Source organism: Ceratotherium simum, chromosome 17, assembly GCF_057802395.1.
Source record: "Ceratotherium simum simum isolate JZ-2026a chromosome 17, ASM5780239v1, whole genome shotgun sequence".
Classification (NCBI taxonomy): domain Eukaryota; kingdom Metazoa; phylum Chordata; class Mammalia; order Perissodactyla; family Rhinocerotidae; genus Ceratotherium; species Ceratotherium simum.
Genome location: NC_141916.1, coordinates 7,565,928 through 7,589,018, shown reverse-complemented (window position 1 = coordinate 7,589,018; position 23,091 = coordinate 7,565,928). Strand labels below are relative to the sequence as shown.

General features: G+C 34.4%; 1 protein-coding gene across 3 annotated transcripts in view; it reads left to right on the top strand.

Annotated features, from left to right (window-relative positions):
* Positions 1-22,553, top strand: part of USP15 (ubiquitin specific peptidase 15) — a 123,572-nt gene extending 101,019 nt beyond the window's left edge. For all 3 annotated transcript variants that reach the window (XM_004429355.3, XM_004429356.3, XM_087442098.1), the window contains 13 exons: positions 600-758; positions 838-1,062; positions 6,041-6,124; positions 6,215-6,309; positions 6,409-6,600; positions 7,722-7,837; positions 8,014-8,286; positions 10,220-10,290; positions 10,637-10,752; positions 11,426-11,575; positions 13,142-13,245; positions 16,638-16,726; positions 20,589-22,553. In XM_004429355.3, coding sequence (XP_004429412.1) covers positions 600-758; positions 838-1,062; positions 6,041-6,124; positions 6,215-6,309; positions 6,409-6,600; positions 7,722-7,837; positions 8,014-8,286; positions 10,220-10,290; positions 10,637-10,752; positions 11,426-11,575; positions 13,142-13,245; positions 16,638-16,726; positions 20,589-20,771 — 1,857 coding nt within the window. In that variant the 3' untranslated portion in view covers positions 20,772-22,553. The remainder of the gene's footprint in view (positions 1-599; positions 759-837; positions 1,063-6,040; positions 6,125-6,214; positions 6,310-6,408; positions 6,601-7,721; positions 7,838-8,013; positions 8,287-10,219; positions 10,291-10,636; positions 10,753-11,425; positions 11,576-13,141; positions 13,246-16,637; positions 16,727-20,588) is intronic.
* The last annotated feature ends 538 nt before the right edge of the window (positions 22,554-23,091 follow it).

Sequence of the window (23,091 nt, the reverse complement as noted above, 5' to 3'; positions counted from 1 at the left end):
TTCTCAACCCTTACCCATGATTCCAATTAGTTTCATTTTGCTGGATACTCTCTTTTAAAATTGTGTATAAATAGGTTCTTGATGTCTGACTTGTTTCTTTCACATTTCTTTTCAGTCTCATCAAAAAAATACTTAGTACTGCAAAGACTAGGAAATTATATATGAACATGAATGTTGCTGTTATCTCTATGAGATTCATCCTCTTTTTATACACAGAAACTAGATGAGAACTGTGATTTTTTTTTTATAGTGACCCAGAAATATTATTGAATCGTAATAATCTTTAGTGTTTCCCAGTCCTTCATACAAAACTATACCATATTTTCTCCTTATTCTTTCCTCAGGTCAACATTTCTTTGCTATATTACAGATTAGTTATCATTTTAAAAATATTTTTAGATACATAATTACCTATATGTAATTATTATATCTGTAGATGACTGCAAAAGTGCCACAAGTTGATTTGAGGGTTACAGATAAATTTTAGCAAGTAGGTGAATTCACAAATATGGAATCCGTGAATAAGGAGAATCGACTGTGTATTTTTTTTAATCAATCTTGTCTCTAGAACTGATTTTATAGTTTTGGTTTTCTTACAGACACAGGTAGGACGTTTTGCACCTCAGTTCTCTGGATACCAGCAGCAGGACTGCCAAGAGCTGTTAGCTTTCCTGTTAGATGGACTACATGAGGATTTGAATAGAATTAGGAAAAAACCGTATATACAATTAAAAGATGCTGATGGAAGGCCAGATAAGGTAAATTTAATAATATTATTGTCACCATTGTTATAATAATGTGCTATCTCTGGGTAAAATGTGTCTGTTTTCCTTATAGGTAGTTGCTGAAGAAGCCTGGGAAAACCATTTAAAAAGAAATGATTCTATCATAGTAGATATATTTCATGGCCTTTTCAAATCAACTTTAGTTTGTCCTGAATGTGCTAAGATTTCAGTAACATTTGATCCTTTTTGTTACTTGACACTTCCATTGCCCATGAAAAAAGAACGTACCTTGGAAGTTTATTTAGTTAGAATGGATCCACTTACCAAACCTATGCAGGTAAGTAATGAATATTTTCTTTGCATTTGTTATTTTTATAAAAAAATAGTGTTGAGTCCTCCTGCCTCAAGTACAATTTGACAATAATGTTTATTTGCGTAAGACATTTTATAAGCTAAATGCTTTGGAAATCAGTACGACTTTTTGGAATCTTGAAAGGGTGAGGGATGTGCACAGTATTATTATTTGTCATGTAAAAACAAAATTCTCAAAGCCTTTTTCTTATCAAAGAAAAATGAGAGGTTGATTTTACAATGTTGAGATGAATATTAGCTCACTAAGATTAATAACATAGTATTGTTTTCCCTGTTTTTCCGGTTTGAGCTATCTTTAATGTTAATTGTAATGTTTTTCCTAGTTGCTTTTGGAAGTAAAACTAATACTCTACATTTTGATTCATGATATGATAAGATAATGATATATTTAAATACCTGTAGTTTTTAGGCATCTTAAGAACTTGGAAGAGAAATGAAAATTTAGTTAGACTAAAAATGCTTGCTTCAGTAATGTGCTGATCTTTTAACAGTTTGGAATATCAAATATTTATTCTATTCCAAGAACCCTGTGGTAGGCCTTAATATCAGTTGTCTGCCTGATTCTATTACCTAGTGTTGAAATTGGATTGTTTTACGTTTTGTGGAGCCAAGCACTGATTTTCTCCCTTTATTAATCCATTAATCCTTTTCTGACACTTGACCTATCCAGGTAAAAGTAATTCTTTCCTCTTCTACCTTCTGTTTCCCTAAATTCTATTATAGGAATTATCAAATTTTATTGTGACATTTAGTTTACTTTGATCTTTTCTCCTGTAAACAATAAGTTCTTTGAAGATAGGGACCTTGTAAATCTATGTATTTCCAACCCTCCTGACTTGTAGGTACTAATGCAGAAGTGTTCAAAAATTTTATTCATTCAGATATGTATTGAGCACCTACTGAGTGTAAGGCTCTGTTTGGTAAACAAAGCAGACATGATTCCTGCCTTAGAAGAGTGTTCACTAAAGATCCTTACTTAGAGTTCTAGCCTGATAGTGCAGTTTGTTAGAGCATAATAGTTGTATTAGTCTGCTCAGGCTGCCAGAACAAAATACCATAGCCTGAGTGGCTTAAACAACAGAAATTTATTTTCTCACAGTTCTGGAGGCTGAAAGTCTAAAATCAGAGTGCCAGCATGGTTGGTTTCTAGTATAGACTCTCTTTCTGGCTTACAGATGGCAACCTCCTCACTGTGTCCTCACATGGCAGGGAGAGAGAGAGAGCATGCACAAGCTTTCTGGTATCTCTGCTTTTAAGGGCTGTAATCCCATCATGAGGGCCCCACCTTCATGATCTCATCTAAACCTAATTACCTCCCAAAAGCCCCATCTCCAAATACCATCACATTGGTGATTAGGGCTTCAGCATATGAATTTTGAGGGGACACAATTCAGTCCATAGCAGTATTCATTAAATCTATATGAAAGGTATGTTTTGAACAAAATTATGATCTTACTGTGCCTTTAGTGGAAGTGTTTGGGCTTACTATCAACTAGGGCACAGTATATGGAGTGTTCATGAAAATATAGTGCTTTCATTCAACATAATTAAAGTCTAGTAGAGACTAGTCATGTACTGGACTCAGTTACACACATTTCACCCATTTCTTTTGCTGCTGCTTTATGTTTCCTTCTCATTGTTCAACTCATTGAACCTGATGCCCTCACGTCAGTATTTCATCCAGTAGTGCTGAGAATATTATAGAGAGTAAGAGAGACATGGTACTTGCCCTTATCCATGAGCAGGGCCAATGAAGACCTGCTTTTATTTTTGGCCAGGGAATATATATTCACATTTCTAAAATCACATCCTTTAGATACTCACTAATTCACTTGTTTATAGGTATATTAACATTCTTTTCGATGGAAAGACACTATAGCATGGCTAAACTACGCCCTTACCTCTCTAAGTTTGTAACTTTACAAATGTATGCCAATGAGTATAATATAGAATAAAAGAGTATAAAACAATGAGTAAAAATTTATTATAAAAAAAATGTAGCTACTCTGAGAGCACATTTGTTAAAGACAGTACTCTCCCATGCTGATATAAAGTAATCTGTATTTTATAGAGGCAGATTGCATTCCAGTTACACGTTAGCCCATAAGGTATGTGTTGAATGTTCTCCCATAATTGGGATTTTAAATTATTTTTTCAGCAATGTGAATTTCATCAGTTTTGTTGACCAAAACTGTAAATTTGTGAAGGTTAGAGCCATGGTCAGCACAGAGGAATTGGGATTTCTTTTCCACTTGGAGGCAGTAACAACTCAAATACAAAATGTTAGCCTCACTGTACTCTAACCAGCTGGAAAGGAAAGGGACATTAGCTGAGTTAGCCTACTTGATGAGTTTTCCCATCATTGAAGTTGATGTACAGGTCATAGAAGTTTATTAGTAATTGTATTGAACATGTATTATGTATTGGACTTTCATACTGTGCAAGGTGCTGGAAATACAAAGGTGTTCCTAGCCCTTGTTCTCAAGAAGCTTGTCTATGGTGTGAAAAGTGCTGTGACAGGGTACTTGTAGTAGTATACAGAAGGAGTAACCTACCCAAACTGGCAGTGGTGCCTGTGTTGAATTCTGAAGGATGATTAGGTTATAAGCACGTGAAAGCTGGAAATAAAAGCATTATAGACCAAGAGAGTGGCGTGTACAAAGGGCTGAAGGCAAAAGAGGACATGGCCCACTTCTAGAAACTACAAGTAGATAGTATGGAAACTAGAAGCTAGATCACAAAAAAACCTTGATACCGTGAGACGAAGTTTAGACTTCACCCTAAAGAAAAGGGGAGCCATTAAAGGTTATTAAGAAGAGAGATTTGTGGCCAGACTTGTGTTTGAAAAAGAAGACTTTGGCTAGTGCAAAGATTGAATTGGAAAGGCTTAGATCGGGTGTACTAAGACCAGGTAAGAGGTTTTTGCAGTGATCAGATGACAGATGACAAGGGCTCAAACTCAAGATTAGTGTCAGGATTGCAGTTAGATAGAAGAACCAGTTGAATGTAGGAGGTGAAAATGTTTAATAGTGTTCAAAGATGATGCCAAGTTTATTGGGTTGGAAAACTGTGGAGATAGTGATGCTATTTGTATTAATGCATTATATAGGAAGAAAAGTTTAAGAAGAAACATATTTTAGTATTGGATATGTTGACCTAACATGACCTAAGTCTGTGTTTAGTAATTGGACATGTTGACATGCATGTGGAAAATTTAGATAGAGATACCAATGGACATTGATTTTATGTATCTAGACTAGAGGAGAGAGGTCTGTACTTGAGATATAAATTGGGCAGTGAGCTCTATGAAGATGGTAGTGAATGTCTTAGAAGGATGAGATCACTGAAGGCTAAGGTGACCCTGTAATTTATCATCTAAACCAGAACTCTTTTAAGAACAAAAGAGGCAATTGTTAAGGATTAGATCAGGGCAGCAGGCTAATCCAGGACTGGCCAAAGCAAACCAGGATATATTGTCACCTAGTCTAAGGAGAACATATAGAATTGAGAAGAGGGCTAAGGATAAAACTCTAAAGGACACTAGCGAAGAGCCTCAAAAGAAGGTGTGACCAGGGCAATAGAAAAGAATAAGAAGTAGTGTTGTAGGGAAAGGAAGAGTTTAAAGGAGGAAGTGGTCAGCAGTCATGCTACAGAGACGTCAATAAAATAAGGACTGATAAAGATTTGATTGTATGATAGTATTGACAACCTTGGTAACAGGTTAAATAAAAAGGTGAAGACAAAAGCCAGGAGTGGATTGATAGGTGAATGGGAGGTGAGGAAGTTAGGATAGTCAGTGTAGATATTACTTTCAACATGATTATTTATAAAGCAGAAAAGAAAGGGAGATAATTAGAGGGGAATTATTAGAGGGAAAGCAATAAGGGACTGTTTTGTTTTTTGAGAGACTCCTATCTATCTATCTATCTTTTTATCTATCTATCTATCTATATATCTATATATATATCTATTCCAGTGCTTATGTAAGAGTCAAGATAAAATGAAATAAAGGATAATTGCTGGGTTTAGGTTCCAGAGGAAGCAGAAGAGTATGGGATCAGAGCACAGATGCTAGGGTTAGCCTTGAATGGGAAGAGTGACACCAGATTCTTTTTCCATGTGTTGAAAGAGACAGAGAAAAGGACCTTTTAAACTCAAGTTTGTAGGGAGACAGGAGGTTGGAGATTTCCCTATCTAATAGCCTCTGTATTCTAGGTGAAATAGGTATTCTGCTGATAGTGAAGTGGGAAGTGGTGAAATAGGAAGCCTAAGGAATGGTGAAGATTTTAAATATTTATTCAGAGAGTAAGCAAACAAGGGATACACAGAAGAACTTCTGGCTGGTATTGAAGGATCAGTTGAGATTGGGCACTGTGAATTTGTAGTGCACCAGTCTCTAAAGTTGGGCAGTTTTCTCCAGCATATCTAAATAGCCCTAAGAAAGTGTAACAAGAATAAAACTGAATAACAAAGTAGTTAAAGATTTTACAATGGAGTAGTTGAAGTGATGAATCATGTGGGGTCTGGATGGAAGGGCATGAAGAAAGTAGAGAGGTAGTAAACTGGGAGAAAATTGAGAGTTAAAAAGACTAGAGATCTCAATGCAAGCCAAGAATAGGAAAGAATGAGTTTACAGGAAAAGTAAGCAGTGGTTAGACAGTAACCTGTTGAGAGTTTAGAATATCAGAGGTGGAGCGGGTTATGACAAGGTCCAAGAAGTGAACTACAATTAAGTGTAGGTCTTGGAATTGAGGAGCCAAAGAACAGTAAGGCTAAGATAAATCCTCCATATGGATATTGTCAGCCAGGATGATGGCAAGATTGGAGACAGACAATGTGAGCCAAATGCCAAGTGAAGGTGAGGAAGCAACCATGAGGTCAGTCTCATCTGCTGAATATTTTTTCCAGTGTAATAAATTCATTACAGTTTTTTTGTTTTTTAGTACAAAGTGGTTGTCCCCAAAATTGGAAACATACTTGATCTTTGTACCGCGTTATCTGCTTTGTCAGGAGTACCTGCAGATAAGGTAAGATGTTTCTGGGTTTGAAGTATGTAAGTTGGAGTTTAGCTTTTCAGTGTTGTAAAACCAGCTTAATAGAAATTTATTTTCTTTTAGATGATAGTTACTGATATATACAATCATAGATTTCACAGAATATTCGCTATGGATGAAAACCTTACTAGTATTATGGAACGGGATGATATTTATGTGTAAGTATAAAATTCATTGTGCAGAATATGACTTGAGAAAAAATTCAAAAGAAATAACATAAAAGTTTTCAGAGTTTATAGTCAGTTGTGTCCTTGTAGGTTTGAAATTAACATCAATAGGACAGAAGATACAGAGCATGTGATTATTCCTGTTTGCCTAAGAGAAAAATTTAGACACTCAAGCTACACCCACCATACTGGTTCTTCACTTTTTGGTCAGCCTTTTCTTATGGCTGTACCACGGAACAATACTGAAGATAAACTCTATAATCTCCTGCTTTTGAGAATGTGGTAAGTGCCAGACAATTCTATGTTAACAAAACAAAATGTAAAATCGCTAAGAAAAGCAAACGTGCAAGGTACTATGAGAATATATTTAGGTAAGTCTGTATTATCTCAACTTGGTTTAACAATTTAAAAAATCAAATTGTAGTCTGATCTAGTTTCTTGATCATGTAGAACACAGTAATTTCAAACCCGAGAAGCATGAATTCTTTTAGCTGTTTTACACCAAAAGTTTACGGTTGAAAGAAAATAGGAATTTATCATGTAAACACTCATATCATAACAAATGTCAGATGCTTCATTTCTTTATACACACTGCTAGTTCAAGAACTCATACTAGTAAATAGTTTTATTTACAAGGATAAACTTTCATGGTTGATAGTATTGTAAGGCAACCCCTTTTTGTCTTCCAGAAATCTTGATGTGAATTACAAGGCAATCAAGAATGCCATTTGATCTCCGTATTTTATCCTTTATAGCTGACATATTTAATATTCTTTCCTGCGTACCTGTTTTAATCATTATAGTCCCATAACCCATATATAAAGATCACATTATACAACTGTAAGTGATATTAGCAGTAATATATATCATCTAAATGAGCATCTTTATATATTTTTTTTAAGTTGAGAAATTATTTGCCACAAACCTTTAACATATGAAAGGAAGATGTTAAGGGGCTGGCCTGGTGGTGTAGTGGTTAAGTTCACGTGTTCCACTTCGGCAGCCTGGGGTTCGCCGGTTCGGATCCCAGGCACGGACCTACACACCGCTTATCAAGCCATGCTGTGGCAGCGTCCCACAAATAAAGTAGAGCAAGGTGGGCACAGATGTTAGCTCAGGGCCAGTCTTCCTCAGCAAAAAGAGGAGGATTGGCAACAGATGGTAGCTCAAGGCTGATCTGCCTCAAGCAAAAAAAAAAGAGCAAGATTGGCAACAGATCTTAGCTCAGGGCAAATCTGTCTCACCAAAAAAAGAATAATAGTTAATTAGTTAATTAATACTAATAAAAACTTGAGTTAGAGGTAGAGCAATTAAAAACAAGTTTTATTGAAAGAATGGGAAACTTTTTCTTAAGTTTTTACCTTTGTAGAACTGAACTTGTTTGATTTCTGATTTTATTTAAGCCGATACGTCAAAATATCTACTGAAACCGAAGAAACAGAAGGATCCCTACACTGCTGTAAGGACCAAAATATTAATGGGAATGGCCCAAATGGCATACATGAAGAAGGTTCACCAAGTAAGACTTCCCTGTTAAATTGTAAAGACTTTTCACTTGGATTGTTGCCTCAGAGAAAAGAGGATGGGATTAAGGAACTAAAAAATATCTACAAGCCTGGGAAAAATAATGTTAGTATTAATAATTTTTAAATGTAGCATTGGATTTATTTAAAGACTTCTAATATCTAAAATTAGGTGAAATGGAAACAGATGAGCCAGATGATGAATCCAGTCAGGATCAAGAACTTCCCTCCGAGAATGAAAACAGTCAGTCTGAAGATTCAGTTGGAGGAGATAATGATTCTGAAAATGGATTATGTACTGAGGAAACTTGCAAAGGTCAACTCACGGGACACAAAAAACGATTGTTTACATTCCAGTTCAACAACTTAGGCAATACTGATATCAACTACATCAAAGATGATACCAGGCATATAAGATTTGATGATAGGCAGCTTAGGCTAGATGGTAAGTATCTGTGAAAAATGACTTGAACCCTGAACTTTAGCAAATCATCTTATTTTTTTTAGGTGAAAACCATGAAATTCAACATTGTCATGAAAAAATAATATTTATTTATCTAAAAATCTTAAATGAAAGCCTTAATTTCTAAGTATACTAAAACACATGTCAATGTTTATTAAATGGGGTTAACCTATTATGCTTAGGTTTCGTATCTTTTTTTTTCTTTTTTCCAGTAACTTTATTGAGATCATAATGGTTTATAACATTGTACAATTTCAGTTGTACATTGTTGTTTATCAGTTTCTGAGTAGACTTCATCGTGGTCACCCCAAGTAGTCTAATTATTGTCTGTCACCGTACATATGTGTCCCTTTACCCTTTTCACCCACCCCCCACCCCCCTTCCTCTCTGGTAACCACTAATCTGTTCTCTTTATCCATGCGTTTGTTATATTCCACATATGAGTGAAGTCATGCAGTATTTGTCTTTCTCTTTCTGGCTTATTTCACTTAACATAATACCCTCCAGGCCCATCCATGTTGTTGCAAATGGGATGATTTTGTCTTTTTTTATGGCTGAGTAGTATTCTATTATATATATATATATATATACACACTACATCTTCTTTATCCAATCATCAGTTGATGGGCACTTGTGTTGCTTCCACATCTTGGCTATTGGAACAATTCTGCAGTGAACATAGGGGTGCATAAATCTCTTTGGATTGTTGGTTTCAAGTTCTTTGGATAAATGCCCAGTAGTAGTGGGATAGCTGGATCATAGAGTATTTCTATTTTTAATTTTTTGCAAAATCTCCATACTGTTTTCCATAGTGGCTGCACCAGTTTGCATTACTAACAACAGTGCATGAGAGTTCCCTTTTCTCCACATCCTCTCCAACATTTGTTGTTTTTTGTCTTGGTAATTATAGCCATTCTGACCAGTGTAAGGTGATATCTCATTTTGATTTGCATTTCTCTAATAATTAGTGATGTTGAACATTGTTTCACGTGTCTGTTGGCCATTTGTATATCTTCTTTGGAAAAATGCCTGTTCATATCCTCTGCCTATTTTTTGATTGGGTTGTTTGGTTTTTTTGTTGTTGAGTTGTATGAGATCATTTTGGTGATCAACCCCTTGTCGGATAAGTGATTTGCAAATATTTTCTCCCATTTGGTGGGTTGTCTTTTCGTTTTGTTCATGGTTTCCTTTGCTTTGCAGAAGCTTTTTAGTCTGATGTAGTCCCATTTGTTAACTTTTTCTTTTGTTTCCCTTGCCCAGTCAGACATGTTATTTGAAAAGATGCTCCTAAGATCAATGTCAAGTAGTGTACTGCCTATATTTTCTTCTAGGAGTTTTAGGGTTTCAGGTTTTACATTCAAGTCTGTAATCCATTTTGAGTTAATTTTTGTGTATGGTGCAAGATAATGATCTACTTTCATTCTTTTGCATGTGGCTGTCCAGTTTTCCCAACACCATTTATTGAAGAGACTCTCCTTTCTCCGTTGTATGTTCTTGGCTCCTTTGTCAAAGATTAGCCTGTCCATAGATGGGTGGGTTTATTTCTGGGCTTTCAATTCTGTTCCATTGATCTGTGTGTCTGTTTTTGTGCCAGAACCATGCTGTTTTGATTTCTATAGGTTTGTAGTATATTTTGATGTCAGGGATTGTGATGCCTCCAGCGCTGTTCTTTTTTCTCAGGATTGCTTTGGCTATTCTGGGTCTTTTGTTGTTCCATATAAATCGTATCTTTTTTTTCTTTTAAAACTCCTAAAATATTTTAGTGGCTTGGAAACAGCGATTTGCCCTGATCACCTGTGCAAGTAGAAAAGATTGCCATTTTTTTATTCTGGTACATATCTTAACATTAAAATATATTAATTTTAACATGAAGACATATTAAATTTTAAAGAAAAAAATATGTTTTCCACCTTAGAAAGATCTTTTCTTGCTTTGGATTGGGATCCAGATTTGAAAAAAAGATATTTTGATGAAAATGCCGCTGAGGTAAGTCACTCATTCCTTCTTTATCTTTCCCATGTTGATCACACTGTTTTGTTACACTCTTTGACTTCTACCAAATATTTATTTTGCTAGTAGAAAATTGGTTATGTACTAGTAGAGAAAAGGCTTGTTGGTTTTGAACATGCCTTCTGTTTATCCTTTTGAGTCGTCCACATAGGTGTGTATACAGGAGTTATTTAGAAGTGTGGTGTAAATCTCAGCTGAAATAAGCGTTATGATTCTTTTGAGAAAGTTTAGGAGTTTTTCATTCCAATTCATAGTAAGATGGTATCACTAAAATGAGTTTTGTTTCATTTGTTCTCTTAACTCAAGAAATACTTCTCTTTAGGATTTTGAAAAACATGAAAGTGTGGAATATAAACCTCCTAAAAAGCCCTTTGTGAAATTAAAAGATTGCATTGAGCTTTTTACAACAAAAGAAAAGCTAGGTGCTGAAGATCCCTGGTAAGACACAAAGTTAAATAATTGTTTCTAATTATTTTCTTAAGGGTTTATACTGAGGTATGTGCTACCTCAAGTTGAAAAAGTGATGACTAAATTCCCTTTGATATTTTAAATAATAAGAATTTCTTTATATGATAATAGTCTGTTAAGAGAAATGAGACTGTCTTTAAAAGTATATTATAATGTTAAGCTTTGATCTCATTACAATATTTTCTATAATAGCCATTTTACTATGAATAATTAATTTTAGTTACTTTTTCCCAAGAATTTTTAGCTGTGCAGCCATTTTGAAAGAAGCTTTTTTAGGAAAATCATAATGCTATGTTTTGTGGTGTTATTAATTCCATTAGAGCCCAGGAGTTTTGAGATTTTCTAATACCTGTATCTCAGCACAATTTTGTGATACATCCATGTCTTTTTAGCATACTGAAATGTAAATAATCTACCCTCATCATATCTTTGAATACTTATTTACATATTAATTTATGATGGTTTTATCTATTTGGAAAATGTATTGAAGGTAAAAACAATAACAGGATTTCCTGTCAGTCTGGTACATATTAGGCTTACATACAGTAATTGCTCACTGAATAAATGTAGAACTTTCCAAACATTTTTTTCCCATTATTTTCATTACCTCTGTCAAGTTTTAAATATTTCTCTTTATGTTTAGGTATTGTCCAAATTGTAAAGAACATCAGCAAGCCACAAAGAAATTGGATTTATGGTCCCTGCCTCCAGTTCTTGTGGTCCATCTCAAGCGATTTTCTTACAGTCGCTACATGAGAGACAAGTTGGATACTTTAGTTGATTTTCCTATCAAGTAAGTTTTGATTGTACTTCATAAACTTTGGGCAACTCTACTTTTTTTAAACATCAGATAGCATTTGACCCAATTTCAGTTTTTGAGTGTATTTTTGAGTAGTTCCAACAATTTGTAACGATCAGTAACAATTTTTTTTCCTTCTTAGAGATTTTTCAAAGAACAAAGAGAAAATATCCTTTTTAAAAAAACAGAATAAAACTCATTCTGTGTTACATTTATCTTATGGGTTCCTTGGCCCTGCTTATAAATCTGAGATACTTTATGAGATGTTACTGATTTTGTTTTCCTAGAATTTATTTCATTATTAATTATCAATTATTCCTAAATATGCTTTTAAAAAAAGACTAAAGTAGTATGAAAATAGAATAATGGAATTGCTTGGAAGAATAATAAATCATACCTATCGTGTCAGCCTTCAGTTTTCTTATTGCATTGTCCAGAGTATGATATCATATTTGTAAAAAGGTATAAAGAAATCTGGAGACAGCATCTTTGTAGTCCTTTTTTTTTTTAAAGCTTTCCCTAAACATAATTGAGAATTCAGAACAACAACAAGGGAATATTGTATTCTCATTCACATAGTCCAGGAAGGACTTCATCACACAATATTTTGCAACAAGAACTTGGTATTCTCCCATTTTGCTAAAAGAACATTGATAGTTTTCTTTCATATTTCATGATATTTTTGCATCAAATTTGCTTCATATAGTTAGTAAGTAGATAAATGTTGAAGACGGGTATGTATACCAAAGTGATTGGAAGGAAGTAGATGAGGTAATAATGAAAACATTCTTTGGATTGCTTATTCTAATTGGTGTTTATAAATTTAAAGTTGAAAATGTTTTGCAATTATGGAACAAAAAGTGGTAATTTTTTCTTCAACAAAATTATGAGCCATCAAAGTTTTCAAGAATATAGCATTTTGACAATGTAAATACAAGAACCAGAAGTAATGATAAGCTAGAACCTATTAGAGATGTATTTGAGATTTAGAATAGTTACTGCTTTTTAATGATGCAAGTACAAAAAGAATAACCAGAAATAATGATAAGCAATAATATGGTCATGTTCCAGTTTCATGCATGACATATTATAAACATTTTGTTGCGTTTCAGAGGAATGTTGCCCATTTGGGGTATATAAATCATCAAAACCAGGAAAACAATAGAATAAATATTGGAGTTGAGGTATATTTAAATTATTATAAAATTTCTAAGAAAGTTGTTTTTCACTACCCCTTTATTCTTCCTTAAATAAATCATTCCTAAAAATGACTTTAAAATTTTTTTAAATAAAAATAAAAAGGACCTAGATGGTAAATGGTGATGACTAACAACAATCAGTGGAAAATTTTTAAATTCTCAACCCTAAGAAAATTTTTGCTAAAACATTCAAATCTCAGGGATATATACATGATTTGTTTTATAGTTATTTGGCTCTTAGTAATTTCTGTAGTGAGCGATATGTATATATAAATGAAAGTCTAACAACACTGACAGAAGGGAATAGAATTCATTGCATTTAGGGAAAACATAAAACTAACTTGATGTCTTTTTTAAACAGTGACTTGGATATGTCAGAATTCCTAATTAATCCAAATGCAGGTCCTTGTCGCTATAATTTGATTGCTGTTTCCAACCACTATGGAGGGATGGGAGGAGGACACTGTAAGTTGACAATTTACCTTTTTACTAAAATCATGATGTTTGGAAACTCCCAACTTTTTTGCTTAAGATACTTATTACTTCTTAAAGAAACAATGTGAGGTGTGTCTTACAAATAGTAGTTGTTCAATAAGTATTGAACAATGAATGAATCAGCTTTTGAACCTTTTTTACATCAGGAGTAGAGGATTGAGTTAATCATACTCCTGAGTTCAAAGCACAGGATCACCACTAGTCCTTTCAGGGCTCCTGTCCTTCCCCATTCTCCTTCGCCTTCCCTTTCTAAGGTGTTTGATATATGTGTGCTTATAAATCATGCATCATTGTTAATTTACATTATTGGTACTATGCTGTAGATCTTTTTTTCTCTTGACACTTCTCTTGACACTTATCCACATTGCTTTGTGTACATTTAGTCCCTTCCTTCTAACCACTCATGATTACATCTGCCATATTTCATCTCTCTACTCACTTCATGGTGGACATGTAAATTGCCTTTAACTTTTTACCACCACCTGACTAATAAACATTACTCTTTGTGGTCCCCTATGTGAGAATTTTTTTGAGCTACGTATTCAGAAGTGAGATTGCTGGGTAATAGAGTGTTGAAGCACTGCCAGATGGCTGTTAAGTACAGTTATACCAGTCTACAGTCTGTAGTTGATAGATTTTTCTGTTGAAGCATCTTTGCATTCCTGGGATAAATCCTCCTTATCTTTAAGTATTTTTTAATATACCCAGTTGGGGGCCAGCCCGGTGGCGCAAGCGGTTAAGTGCGCGCGCTCCGCTGCGGCGGCCTGGGGTTCGCCAGTTCAGATCCCGGGCGTGCACCGACGCACCGCTTGTCAGGCCATGCTGTGGCGGCATCCCATATAAAGTTAGGAGGAAGATGGGCATGGATGTTAGCCCAGGTCCAGTCTTCCTCAGCAAAAATAGGAGGATTGGCAGATGTTAGCTCAGGGCCGATCTTCCTCATAAAAAAAATAATAATAATAAAATAAATAATATATCCAGTTGGATTTGGTTAACTAATTTTATTTAGGATTGTTACAATTTAATTCATAAGTAAAATGGTCTTGTAATGTTTTTATATTGTTCTTACTTTGGAATCAAGATTACAGTCTAGCCTAATAAAACAGGCTGGGATACTTTACTCTTTTTCTGTTTCCTGAAGCAGCTTGTACAGTATAGGAATTAACTCTTCTTGAAAGTCTAGTAGAATTGACCTGTAAAACTATCTGGACTTTATAGCCATCCATTTTTCAATTTATGTTATGCTTATTAAAATCTCTTCCGTTTTCTTTTTCCAAAAAGTGTGCATTTTAGCATTCTCTATTTTTCTAAAAATGTATCTGTGTTTTCTAATTGAGAATAGTTGTTTATAATACTCTTATGCTATATTTTTGTCTCTTTTTCATTCTTTTCTCTTTTTTCTTTTTAATTGGTCTTCCCAGAGGTCTGTCTTACTAATTTGTTCGAAGAATTAGCTTTCCATTTTATTAAATTTTTCTTTTTGTAGTTATATATATGTATTCTATCTCATTGATTTCTTCTCTTCCCTTTGGTATATTTTTGATTTCTTCTCTTGCCTTTGGTATATTTTTCTTCTTATTACTTTGGGTTTGCTCTGTTGCTCTTTTTCCAACTTCTTGGGTTGAACGCTTATTAGCTTTTTGCTTTCCATTTTTCTTTTCTCTCTATTGAAGGCTATAATTAAAGCTATAAATTTACCTCTAAATCACTGCTTCATCTCTGTCTCATAAATTTTGAAATGTATTTTCATTGTCTTTCAATTCTATATATATTTTTAATTTCTTTTTTGATTTTCTAGTTAGCCCAGGGTTATTTAGTGATAGATTTTTGTAAAGCTCTCCTTTTGTTCTTAATTTTAATTTTATTGTATAACAGTTGGGGACATTGTCTATATTATATTAATCTTTAGGAGTTTATTAAGATTTCCATGTAGCTCAATACCTAATCTGTTTGCTAAATGTTTGTGTGCTTGAAAAAATATGTATTTCCCAATCAAACATAGAGTTCTGTATTTTCTAGTAGTTTAAGCTTATCATTTGTATTCAAATCATTATTATATCTGGTTATTTTTGTTGTTCATTCTATTTCAGTGAGAAATTTGTCAGGACTCCTACTAAAGTGTTGATTTATCTGTTTCTCCTAACAGTTTTATTAGTTGTTTTGCATTATTAGTTGCATTTACATTTATAATGGGTCACTCTTCTTACTCTGTTGCTCTTTTCAGCAGGATTTGACGGTCTTTTTTTCCCTCTTGTCTGTTTCTCAGAATTAGGAATGTTAGTCTAGCTTTCTTTTGATATCATCATTTGGTTTGCAAACTCTGTGTTCTTTTTGTTGGATTTGTCTCTTACAAACCATATTATTGTTAGGTCTTGTCTTTTTATTGTCTAGCAATATGTTTCTTTTAATTTGAGAGTACAGTGGTCTTGAGTTCCAATTGACAAATTTACAACCCGTAAGAGGCTCCACCCAGAACAAGAATTTTGTTTTGTGAGAGGTAGAACTATTTAGAAGACATAGCCTGTATAGTGTCACTGTTTAGAAGCTGTGACAGCAGATAATTATTTGGGGGACATTTTGCACCTTTGTCTCCTCAGTTACTGGATAGTTTATACAAAGCACGGGATCGGAAAGCGGGCATTTTTTTTTAACTTGAAGATGAAGCAGATCTTTAAGAATTGTGCAGATTAATTATTGCTTTTTACCTCTCTCTTGCTCTGTACTTTTGTTAAAGACTGAAAAAGCGTCTGGTGTAAAAACCACTACAAATTAATAAGATAGTATTGTTGGAAAAATATTTGTCATAGAATATTTAAATTAAGGTTGAAATTTCAAACTTTGGAGTCAGAGACAGACTTGTGTTTAAATCCTGATTCTGCTACCTAACAGCTATAGAGTTGAACAAATTAAGCTTCTCTTGATGCCTCACTTTCCCATCTCTAAAATCAGGAGATAATGGTGATAATACCTTCTTTGAGAGATAATACATATAAAGTGCATAGTGCTGTGCCTGGGACACAATAAGCACTACATGAATGTTAATTACCATTTATTGTCATTAGTATTGTTATTCTTTGAATTAAAAAATAATAAATTTGTTCTGTTTGCTCCTGAGAGGGGAAAAAATCACAAATTTCAACTTACAAGAAAAGTATTTTAGGCATCTAGATTGTAGGAAATCATTCTGAAAACCTTTAATCAATGGAATCAGTTGACTGTCTAATAGACATAGGCCTTATATAGGTGATTATCATATAATTTTAATAGGTATTCCTTATATAGATGATTTTAAAGTTTTGAGGGTTGCCCCCAGGAAATCGTAGATCAGTTCAGTCACAGAAGTGATTATATTTTTTCATTAGATACTGCTTTTGCAAAAAATAAAGATGATGGAAAATGGTACTACTTTGATGACAGTAGTGTCTCACCTGCATCTGAAGACCAGATTGTGGTAAGTATGTAATTTATTTCCTGAAAATCAAGGGATCCACTGTTTCAAAGAGGTCTGTGGAGCAATATCATCTGTATTCTAGTGATTCTGATAGCTAAGAGAGACTTGCTCTGCGTGTAAAATTGTCCCCTCAGTGGAAATTTGTCTTCTAAATTTGCTCACTAGCAGAAGCATAAATTGCAATTTGAAATTTTTTCTGGTAGTTTTCAACATGAAAACTGGAGTTTTCTCATGAAAATAATAAAATTTTCCTCTGGAAAGTAGGCCCAGACATTTCTAGACATTGACTACTTAAAGTCAGAATGCTAAAATAGAAAAAAAAAATCCTTTAAGCGCCTTACCATACCTATGATTTTTAAAGTAACGTCTTATCCTTTGACATTTAAACTCAAAACAATATAATTAGATCAAACATATTATAGATTATTTTAAAAGTTAACCCTGTGTATTTGTTACTTTGATATTGTCTGAATAGGAGGAAATTACATTTCTTCACACTTGCATCAGTTTATCAGCCACAGCTGGAGCCAAAATAGTGGTATTTGTTTTGCTTCCCATCAGAGCAGATTTTTTCCCCCCTTGAGGAAGCTTCGTCCTGAGCTAACATCTTGCCAGTCTTCCTCTATTTTGTATGTGGGTCGCCCCCACAGCATGGCTGCTGACACGTGGTGTAAGTCCACTCCCGGAAACTGAATCAGGGCCACCGAAGTGGAGCACGCCAAACTTAACCACTAGGCCATGGGGCTGGCCCCATCAGAGCAGAATTTTATTATCAGACACTGATTGATGAAGAGATGACTAGTATGTTCTAAGAAGAAAGCTAATAAGACTTGCTTGATAAGGGTTTATTTTTCTATAAATTTTGCCTTTCTATAAATGTTACGTATTGATCACAATATTACAAAGAATAAAAAATATAGTATTTGCTCATGTGATCCTATTTCCTGTATACAGATTTTCTGTTGATGTGGCAAGCACTGACTGCTTTACTTTATTTTCCAGTTTAAATGATATATTCCTTGAGGGCAGAGATTAGCTTTTTTTTAATTTTATAATGCTCTGAATTCAAAAATCTCCAACTTATATTGTTCAATTTAATAAGTTAATAAACTTTCGAGCCCAATTATTGGCATAGTTTTAATCATTGGATGAACAAATATGAAATAATTTTGAATTGTTTCTCCACAGACATTTTATATTTTTATCCATGTATATGTATGTACATGTGTGTATATATATAAATTATGTACTGTTGCTTATCTCCCTGTAGCTATAACAAAAAACAGAGACTTGAACTCTAATATTTTTTAAAATGTGCAGATGTCTAAGTTAACTACATTTCCAGTTTATATTTAAACTTTTAATTTCAAGTCATATCCCTCCCTTTTCACTTTTGCTCTCCTCTTTAATCTCTCAACCAAAACATCCTGAAATTGCCTATATCCTCCTTCAAAGTCTCTTTTACAAGACTGCCCTAATCTTGCCTTCAAATAAACAATATATCATGTTTATATACAATATATGAATTTGATGTTACTTTGCATCTTAACAGTAATGATTCTTCATTTAGTCAACAAGTATTTGAGTACCTATTCTACATATAGGACTCTGTTCTAAACAAGGTTAAAAGACAGCTATCTCTGATTTCAAGAGGCTTACAATCTAAAGATGACAGAGAAGTAAATAAATATATCTGATAAGTACTATTAAATATCTTGGCTACATAGAAAGGAGACAGCTGTCTCAACTGATTTGGGGTTAAGAAGACAGGAGCAGTGCAGGGAAGTTTGCATAGAGAAAGTGGTATTTGACCTGAATCTGCAAGTACAAATATGAGTATATTAGACAAAAGAAGCAAAGGTGTCCTAAGCAAAGAGAACAGCACCTACGAAAGCAAGGAGGCCTGACAGAGCATGGCATTTAGGGGAACAGCAAATAATTTAGTATTACCGAAAAGAAAGACTTGTTAGGGATATGGGATGGAAATTAGGGGGGAGCTAAATTTGGCACTCAGATCAAGAAAGATGACATTCTTCATCGTTCAGACCTTTTCTTAAAGGCTATGCGAAGCACTGGATGATTGTTAAGCAATAGAAGAATATTATTAAGTGTGCATCTTCACAGCTCTCTGAGAACACTGTAGAAGACAGATTGCAAGGCACTGAGAACAGAAGCAGAAAGAGCGTTATTCAGCCTCCAGCAGAAAGGAAGCTGGCATGTAATTTGAACAGTAAGAGCTTCTAAATTTAAAGTAGTGGTAGTTAAGTGTTTAGACAAGGAGAAAATGGATTTATGAGATATTTACAGGATAAAATTAGGGGCCGGCCCGGTGGCTTAGTGGTTAAGTGCATGCACTCCGCTACTGATGGCCCAGGTTCAGATCCCAGGTGCACACCGAGGCACTGCTTGTCTGGCCATGCTGAGGCCACGTCCCACATACAGCAACTAGAGGATGTGCAGCTACGACATACAACTATCTACTGGGGCTTTGGGGAGAAAAAGGGGACAAAAAGGAGGAGGATTGGCAATAGATGTTAGCTCAGGGCCGGTCTTCCTCAGCAAAAAGAGGAGGATTGGCATGGATGTTAGCTCAGGGCTGATCTTCCTCGCAAAAAAAGCAAACAAACAAATAAAAAATACAAGATAAAATTAGTAGGACCTGATTAAGATTAGATATAAAGATAGAGAGAGGCATGGAGGGAGAAGTTGAATATGACTCACTGCACCATTCACCAAGATAGGAAATATAGGAAGAAAATGTGCTTTTGAAGTTTGAGGTACCTGTATGATAGCTATGTGGAAATTCCCATTAAGTAGTTGGGCTAATAGGACTAGAGTTCAGGGCTGAGAATTGGCCTAAGTTAGAAATTTGAGTTGTCAGTTGAAGCCATAGGTTTGGAGGAGTCGCCCAGTGAGAAGATACAGATTGAGAAAGAGTAGGGGGCTAAGGACAGAACATGACATTTTTTAAAGGTCAGAATTTACTGAACCCGCAGAAAAGTCAGAAGAAATCGTAGAGATAGAAGCTCCAAGGAAAAGTGGTGTCACGGAAGCCAAAAGTGGTTTGAGGCAGGAAAGAGGAAAGCAGGAAAGAGTAGAGGAAAGAGTAAAGCATTACATGCTGGAGAGACACTGACTAAAAGAACTAAAAAGACGTCCATTTAATTTGTTTATAGGAGGTTAGTGACCCTAGTGAAAGCCGTTTCATTAAAATGGTCAGGGCAACCTGACCATTAGATCACATTGAATTGAGGAGTGTGCATGAGAGTGAATCAGGACTATTAGATGACTCTGTCTACCAGCCTGGCTGTGAGGAAGAGGAAGAGAGGTTCATGGCGGCTAGAAGATGAAGTGGAATGCAGAGGGATTTATGGTGGAAAAAGACTTAAGTATTTTTTATGCCAAAGAGTGGAGTAGATAAGGACTCATTAAAGATACACAGTGCTGGTTGATGGAGCAGTATCCTTAAGACAGTAGGGAAGGTTGGACTCTAGAGCAAACAGAATGAAGCGATTAGTATTAGAAAGAAAAAAGGTTACGTTTTCCTTAGAGACAGGAGGGAAGAAGCACAGAATTCTATTTCATGTTAGAGTAACTAGGTTAATCTGTGATATAGTTGCATTTATTTATCTGTCCAGCTAACTTAGAGGAGAATAAAAACGTTAATTCCAATGACCATTCTTCTTTTATGTATAGAGGTCATCTTATATTTAATCAATTTTAGTAACTTTCAGTTGACCATGTATGGTTTTTGTTTGATTTATGCCATCACCAAAATTTGTCACCAGCTAAAAGTTCTTGCTGTATTTAATGTGATCTTTGAGAATCATGACCATTTTAACATCCTTTGTTTGTTTCACAGTCCAAAGCAGCATATGTACTCTTCTACCAGAGACAAGACACTTTCAGTGGAACTGGCTTTTTTCCTCTTGACCGAGAAACTAAAGGTGCTTCAGCTGCCACGGGCATCCCATTAGAAAGTGATGAAGACAGCAATGATAATGACAATGATATAGAAAACGAAAACTGTATGCACACTAACTAATGAAAGTCCTAGAAGCCATAAAAGAGACTTTCCTGCTGGTGGTGTCTATTGAAATGATGAAGTTACCCACCACATTAAACAGAAGTCTGAGATGGGGAGTTTCAGATAAGCGAATGTAAATCCTTTATCAGATTTTAACTTGTGCAGTACTTGAAGTGAAACACAATGAAAACTTTAACAGAAATTGTCTCTTAATACATTTACAGTCTTGTATTTACAAGCTAAATATATATAGGAAATCACAAATAAATCCCTTTTAAGTTTGCTGCTGTTTTGATGAATTATGTTTTCTTTAATTTTTTGGATGTGAGTTAATTGATGACAAATGTTAAATTTGTGGATGTTGGTCATTTATTTTGTTCTAATAATACTGCAAGAAAACTATGGCTAAACTTAGTTTTTGGATAATCTAGTTCATGTGCATTAGGCTGCCACATATACTACTATGATATTTAGCTGCGGTATCAATGTGACATAAATACTGCAGTAGTTTTCTTGGAAAACCAAATTTTCAAATCTATCCCTGGTAATCAATGTGGGCCTATTAAAAAACCAAATCATGATACAAGAAACATTCTTGAAAAAGTTGTTTCCTTTTACAATATCATTAAAAATCCAGATTATAATGTTCATTTTACTGCTACTGTGGAAACAGGTTCTAGATTTCACACTCCATCTAAAGTCATTTTTTAGTTAAATGTAAGTATTTTTTCCTGCTATTGGGATCTATTCCTTAGATATTCAAATTCTTTGTGACTTGCTTTAAAATGCATATCTTTAATCTGGTGTTGGTCCAAAATTAAAATTTTTGCTGTCTGTTTTTCTCTACCCCATTTTTTGGGAATTTGGCAACTTTTAGCTCTCCCATTTACTGTAATATAAGGACAGATTTGATAGTATTCTGTATCCATAGTAATAATTACATCAAGCTTAGATGAGAAATTTTTTTTGTATACTGGTCTTTAAATCATTAATGGACAATTGGCTTTAAAGGTAGGTCTGTTAACTTTCTTTGTGTGTTCCTGATGGAATTCACCATAGCCTTACAGCATTTCTCAGAAGGTAACTTGTTATAAGAGAATTGGCATTTGCATGTTCCAGAGTCAAAACCTGTACAGTATATAAAGCATACAAACCTTGAATTTGATTTTAGTTCACCACATTCAAGGATCCAGGATGCCAAAAATATGTGTGAACATTTGAAACATTTTTTATTTGCTGCTTTTTCCCTTTGATCTAGTTGAGAGAATGTATTGTCAATTGGCATACAATACTGCCTTTAAGAAAATCTAAATGCTGGGGCACATTTCACATATCGACTACCTGAGAAATTGCTTTGTGTCCCACTGTTATTAAAGCAAAAAGTATAATGTTCTTCACTTGAACTAATCAACTACAATAGATTATAAATTGTGTATTGTAAATAAAAGTTCACTCTGTGAGTGCACATTTTGGTAAATTATTTATTTATGTTAGCATTTAAAAGTAAAAAGAAAAAAATGCATTTGACCAGGATAAATGAGGTATGTTGATCATGGCTTTGCTTTATACCTTGATATTAAAGCTGGTTTTTCATCCTGGTATTTTAAAAGCTGCTTTGGGTTTTTTTCTTTTTTCTTTTCTTTTCCGTTTTTTTTTTTTGTTTTTGTTTTTTTTTTAATGTAAACTAACCTCCTGCATGACAGAGGTTAAAATTTTGTCTGCACTTGAGTTCACTTGAGTTTACAATTGAAATGTGCATGTTTATTTATACAGATTTCAATAAAGCTATTCAAGGCCTTATTTAGTCTTTTATTTCTTACTCTGAATCTTTTTATAAAAATTCCCTATTTTATGGGTAGGTGACTGTATGCTAGACTTTTTAGCTTTCATATAGTTAAAAATAGCAAGGAAAGCAAATCAGAGCAAAATGAATCCTACTGTTAAGGACATGTTTTAAAGTTGATATTTTTAATTTAAATATTCATTCACTAAACAGATGTCTGTTTGTGCACCTGCTAATCACTGCGCCAGAGTCTTGAGATGCAGCAGTGGACAAACGTCCCTGCCCTCACAGATCGGGTAGTCTTTCTGCTGTCTACCAACTAGTAGACTGTAGTTCCGTTTTTCTGAGGTTTAAAGAAGATTAACTTTTTGTAGCCCTAGATTGTAGTCTCCATCCTGATTCTCCATAGAGACCGTTCCTGTTTAATGCCTGTGATTAACTTCTATTTCCACTAAAAGAATTGTGTTTTTAAATAGGAAGTGATGTTAATAATGCCATTGAATTTGCCAAACTCAAATGACATTTTCAACTGCACAAAATAAACTGTAAAAATAG